The following is a 5,172-nucleotide window of genomic DNA, read 5'->3' on the forward strand; positions in this document are numbered from 1 at the left end:
AAACTACACTTTTGGGTGCTTATCAGGACCTTATGCAACAAACTTCAAAATGGAGTGTGTACATGCACTCTTAATTCACCATGCACAATGGGCTTTGGCTCACATATTACAATGCATCATCAATATGGCATGGTCTCAAATGGGCTCTAGACAAAATGAAACACCTTGTAGGATGGGTTGTAGGTCAGGGGCATGATATCGAGTTGTGGAGGGACCACTGGGCTGGTGTGGCTATTGTAGACATATTACCTAATCTCAATTGGAGAGGGTTCACAACTACGGTAGCTCATATCATTGCTGACAACTAGTGGTGTATACCAACGGAGGTGACCCAGATTTTTTCTAACTTAGGGGTTGATTTATCGCAACTTCAACTTCATAGTGGGGATACTAATGACACTATGATATGGATCGGAAGCCTGCAAGGGATGGTGATTTCACTATTAGTTCAGCATTTGAAGCTATAAGGAAAAAGGAAGGTAAGGTTGCTTGGCACAAATATGTTTGGGCAAAACATGTGCATCCTAGAGCATCGGGGCTTGCCAGGAAAATTATGCACAATATAATGCACTTCCTACTGATGATGTAGTTCAAAAAAATGGTGTCAAGCTTGCATCTATGTGTAGAATGTTAAAACAACACGAGGAAATAATTGCTACATACACATCTCTTATAGGACTGCTGCGAAGTTAAGGTGCTTTGGGACTGGTTGGCTAAGCTCTTTCAAGTCTCAGGTTATAGATATTCTTTTAGTGGCATGGTGAATGCAGTGAAAAGCAAAAGCTCTCTTGTCCAAGACCTTTGGATTGCGGCTGTGATGCTATTTCAAGTTTGAATTGGAACACAAGGAATAAGATGAACTTTGAGGATATACATGTGAACAAGTTCTTCATGAAGAAACAAGTCTTCAAAAGCATCGGGATTGCGGGCATGTTATCTCACAGATTCATGAGGAATGACCTATTGGAGCTTACTCTTCTGCATAAGCTCAATGTCAGGTGTTGATTTAGACCCTCTTCCATTATTAAACATGTATTGTGGATACCGCCAGATGGAGATGTCATAAAAATGAACACAGATGGATCTTCTCTAGGGAATCCGGGATATGGAGGTGCTGGTGTGATCAGTAGAAACAGTGCAAATGAAATTGTAGGGGTGCTTGCCCAAAGGCTTGGAGTTGTTATTAACTTCGAAGCAGAGAGTATGGCCATTGTACTTGTAATTAAGATTGCAGCACGACACAGATGGATCAAAATATGGATAGAACCTGACTCTTCCGTAACTATTTGTTCCTTTAAAGAGGATAAGGTACCTTGGCAACTGAGGCAGAGATGGGTCAGGGCATCCAACAAGCTTCAAAAGATAAGGATTACACATATATTCTGAGAAGCGAATTTTGCTACAGATGTAACAACAAAAAAAGGATCACCCTTGCCCAAAGATGTGTCGATATGGAGTATTAGTAGGCCTGAGTTTGTAAGAGTTATAGAATGTCCTCATAGAACTTACTTTAGGTTCACCTGAAGGTCCTAATGTTGTAAAGGGATCCTCCCTACACTCTGCAACATTCTTCTCTTCTATATAATATACCTTACTTGTGTGCAAAAAAAAAAGGTCGTAGTACCAATGTACGATACCCAAAAGGTATATAGGTGGCATGGTGTTGTTGTTTTGTTTTTCAAACTGTTTCAACCATTTGTTCTCTAATGGAGTGATTGCTATTATAGTTGAGATATCCGAAAAATCAATATTTTATTTTATTATAGGGATGTTAAGTACCTACAACACGAAATAATATATGGAGTAGGTTCCGTTTACCACATTTTTTATTATATCATGGTTCCCGCCCCCTAACACACACACGATCTACAAGATGAGTGTTTCGACCCCCACCTACGTGGCAAACGTCCATTAGTAGGGGTCTTCACTTTATTCGTTTAATCGACAGGGCTAAAGCCCAATTTGCAATATCATGGATCAATAATGCGGGGACATTAACTCATGTGTCTAAAAATTTGAACCTTAGCCACATGGCTTTACCATTATGTACATTAATTTATGTCTAGATTCGTTTTCTTATCAATGAGATAATTATCAATTAAGAGTTATGTTCAATTCACGATTACTTGAGCTACAAGAAATCTCTACTCTACACATATAAATACAAAACTATTTTTCATACGAACTACGTTCTTGAGACTTGATCCCACCGATAATTTGGAGTGCGTAGGCAACCGCAGGGATGATCTCATCATTCCCCGATCACCATCATTTTTCTAATTACACTTTTCTCGTTCTTCGTCTTTTTTCATCAACACTTGGTGTTTTGATCATATTTGGTCAAAACATAATTGGCCCGTCTGCGGGTTCTTATGCAAAACCGGCGATCATGTTCTACCAAAGTTATGATGAATACTCGACAAGCCTAAGTTCTTGATGCACTTATCGATCATCATCGCTAATGTGGGTTCCAGTCAACTGGCGATATCGAACTACTCCTCCTATTCCTTTTCAACATCCGATTGCATCACGATTCGACTCTGTTCCATCGATCGATCCCAATTATTCAAAGAAGTTATTGCCTCGACGATTCTTCATCATCATTTGCGGGATAATGTCCGTCATATGTCTCGAGGCATTCTTGTATTGAAAATATTACACCGCGCCTTATTTCATCTTTGTCGGGCGTCTTAAGTTTATTTCAAAGAAGGAATAGTCGAAGTTTATACTTGTCGAATATCCGTTGCGCAAGTTTTTTCCAACGCGTCTCTGGATCGAAGTCGCGAGAATGAAAAAAAGTTACCTTAGCATTTATAATATTGTCTCTGACACTCATACAATTAAACAGAGACAAACTTTGGTTTTGCTAATGACTGATTTTCTTATTGATGATATTTCTATGTCGAAAGCATTACTCGATGAGGAAAACGTCGATCTCTAATTGTCATTACCTCCTGGGGGCAATGACTTGAAATATTTATCGGATATATCAGCTACTTGCTAGATTTACACCGATAGTTCGCATAATAAGTCTGCCTTCGGTCTTGTTTGTGTCATCTTGAAGCTGAATGAAAACATAATTGAGAGGTCTCTACATTGGGGATTTGACGCGTCAAATAATATGGCGAGTCCGAAATTGTCATTTGTGGTATAATGACAACTCTTCAAATTGGGCGACTAAGTTACGATTAATTATTCTAAGTTAGTCGTTAGCCAATTTGAATGATAATATCGCGACTCATGAATGATAGAATGAGACGTTTATTTAGACTTCGCTTCACGAATTGCATAAAATTTTATATCTATCATTACTGTACAGTATCCGCGTTATGATGTAAGGCATCCTGATTCTACCGCATACTTATCCGAGGAAAATCAAGTCGTCACTGTTATGACAACACTGGATTAACCACTTATGCTGTAAGATGATTCCAACGAGCTTGGCACTGATAATGTCTTGGTATCTACCGACGACGATCATGCAGCTGACGATGCTCAAGAATTCCTGATGAATAAAAACTTTATCACAACAGCACAAGTCTCAATCCTATCCTTCGTTGTTTGGGCAGAACGAACAATTTACTAGGCCTCGAAGGAATTCATTCAGGACTATGTGAACACCACTCCCGGGGGCGAAGTCTCGCTCACATAGCAATGACCCAATGGTATTGGTGGCTATACATGCCAAAGGATGTTAAGCGTTTGTCCGAGAAGTGTGTGCCTTGTCAAACACATGATATATGATATGGGTCAACTTCCCGCGACGAAGCGTCATCCAATCCATAAACTTTGGTCATTTGCGAAATGGGGCCTTGACATTGTTGGTTTATTTCCGACAGCCCCTGACATTATTCGTTTCTGGCTCGTCGCAACAAATTATTTTACTAAATGAGTAGACAAAATTAACAAGTTGAACGAAAAACCTGAGTTCTAATGTTATAATTTTGTTTCCATTGCAACGTTACTATCGCTCCGACAAAATCTGACGAAATTACCACGTTTAATTTCGTCAATCTAAGTTGAACGCTTTTACGCTCGCTTAGTCGTTACTATCGCTACGACAAAATCGTGAAATTACCACCGCGTTTAATTTCGTGGGTCTAAGATGAACGGCTTTTAAATTTACGCTTAGTCGTTACTATCGCTCATTCGAAAAATCGATGAAATTACCGTTTAGCCGTCGATCCTAAGTTGAGCGTTATTCGCTTAGTTCGCTACTTATCGCTACTATCATTAACAAAATCGGCCAGAAATTACCGCGTTTAATTTAAAATCGGTCTAAGATTGAACGCTTTTACGCTTCGGCTTAGTCGTTATTCTTATCGCTATTCTGACAAAATCGTACGGTTACCGCGTTTAGTTTTGTCAGTCTAAGTTTGAACGCTTTTACGCTCGCTTAGTTCGTTATTATCGTTACGACAAAATCTGAAGAAATTACCACATTTAATTTCGTCAGTCTAAGTTTGAACGCTTTTATGCTCGCGTAGTTCGTTATTTTCGCTACGACAAAATCTGACGAAGTTGCCACGTTTAGCTTCGTCTGTCTAAGTTTGAACGTTTTTACGCTCGCTTAATTCGTTACTATCGCTACTGCAAAATCTAACGAAGTTACCACGTTTAGCTTTGTCAATCTAAGTTTGAACGTTTTAACGCTCGCTTAGTCTAATTTTGCCAAGTTAAGTTAGCATTGGGGGCGTTTTTCTCTACATGGGGCGTTTCATTCTATTTCGTTTCATCTACATAACTCAACAACATTGTCAGTTTTTCACAGGTATGTTATCTGACATCACAACAATATTCAATAGCAAACCTATTTTTATTTTTATTTTTCATCAAAAGAAGTTTTAGCTCTATGATATTACATTCACACAATTACCTAATTAATTGTCTATGTCAATTGTCTTACGGTTGTTCGATTAAATCTTCATTTTCTTCTTCGAAATCTACATTAAGCCGCTTAGCTTTTGGTTAACTATTTTCCGCATGATCATTCTTTTTCTAAGGCATTGTGCAGCTCTTTCTCTCAACGAAACTTACGTCGACTTCTTTAATTCTTCTAATGACATTTATTGGCGTTTTTACGTATAAACTTTTCTCCGTCGACTCTTTATGAATATAATTTGCTTGTAATACTGTTGTTTCTCCGTGCGGTGAGAATTCACATTACGTCAA

The 5,172-nt window shown here is 38.7% G+C and overlaps 1 protein-coding gene across 1 annotated transcript; it reads left to right on the forward strand.

Moving 5' to 3' along the window:
* Nucleotides 1-406: 406 nt before the first annotated feature.
* LOC147476610 (uncharacterized) lies at nt 407-1,386 on the forward strand. The gene is made up of 2 exons (XM_086585778.1): nt 407-479; nt 1,052-1,386. The coding sequence occupies exons 1-2, from the start codon at nt 407-409 to the stop codon at nt 1,384-1,386; spliced, it is 408 nt and encodes a 135-aa protein (XP_086441904.1).
* The last annotated feature ends 3,786 nt before the right edge of the window (nt 1,387-5,172 follow it).

Source organism: Coptis chinensis, chromosome 9 (assembly GCF_015680905.1).
Source record: "Coptis chinensis isolate HL-2020 chromosome 9, ASM1568090v1, whole genome shotgun sequence".
In the NCBI taxonomy this organism is placed as follows: Eukaryota; Viridiplantae; Streptophyta; class Magnoliopsida; order Ranunculales; family Ranunculaceae; genus Coptis; species Coptis chinensis.

Bases quoted from the DNA above. Each gene is read 5' to 3' on its own strand.
- LOC147476610 (XM_086585778.1), top strand. From the start codon at position 407: ATGGATCGGAAGCCTGCAAGGGATGGTGATTTCACTATTAGTTCAGCA. The intron at 480-1,051 runs GTAAGGTTGCTT...GGATACCGCCAG, and splicing joins AGCTATAAGGAAAAAGGAAG to ATGGAGATGTCATAAAAATG.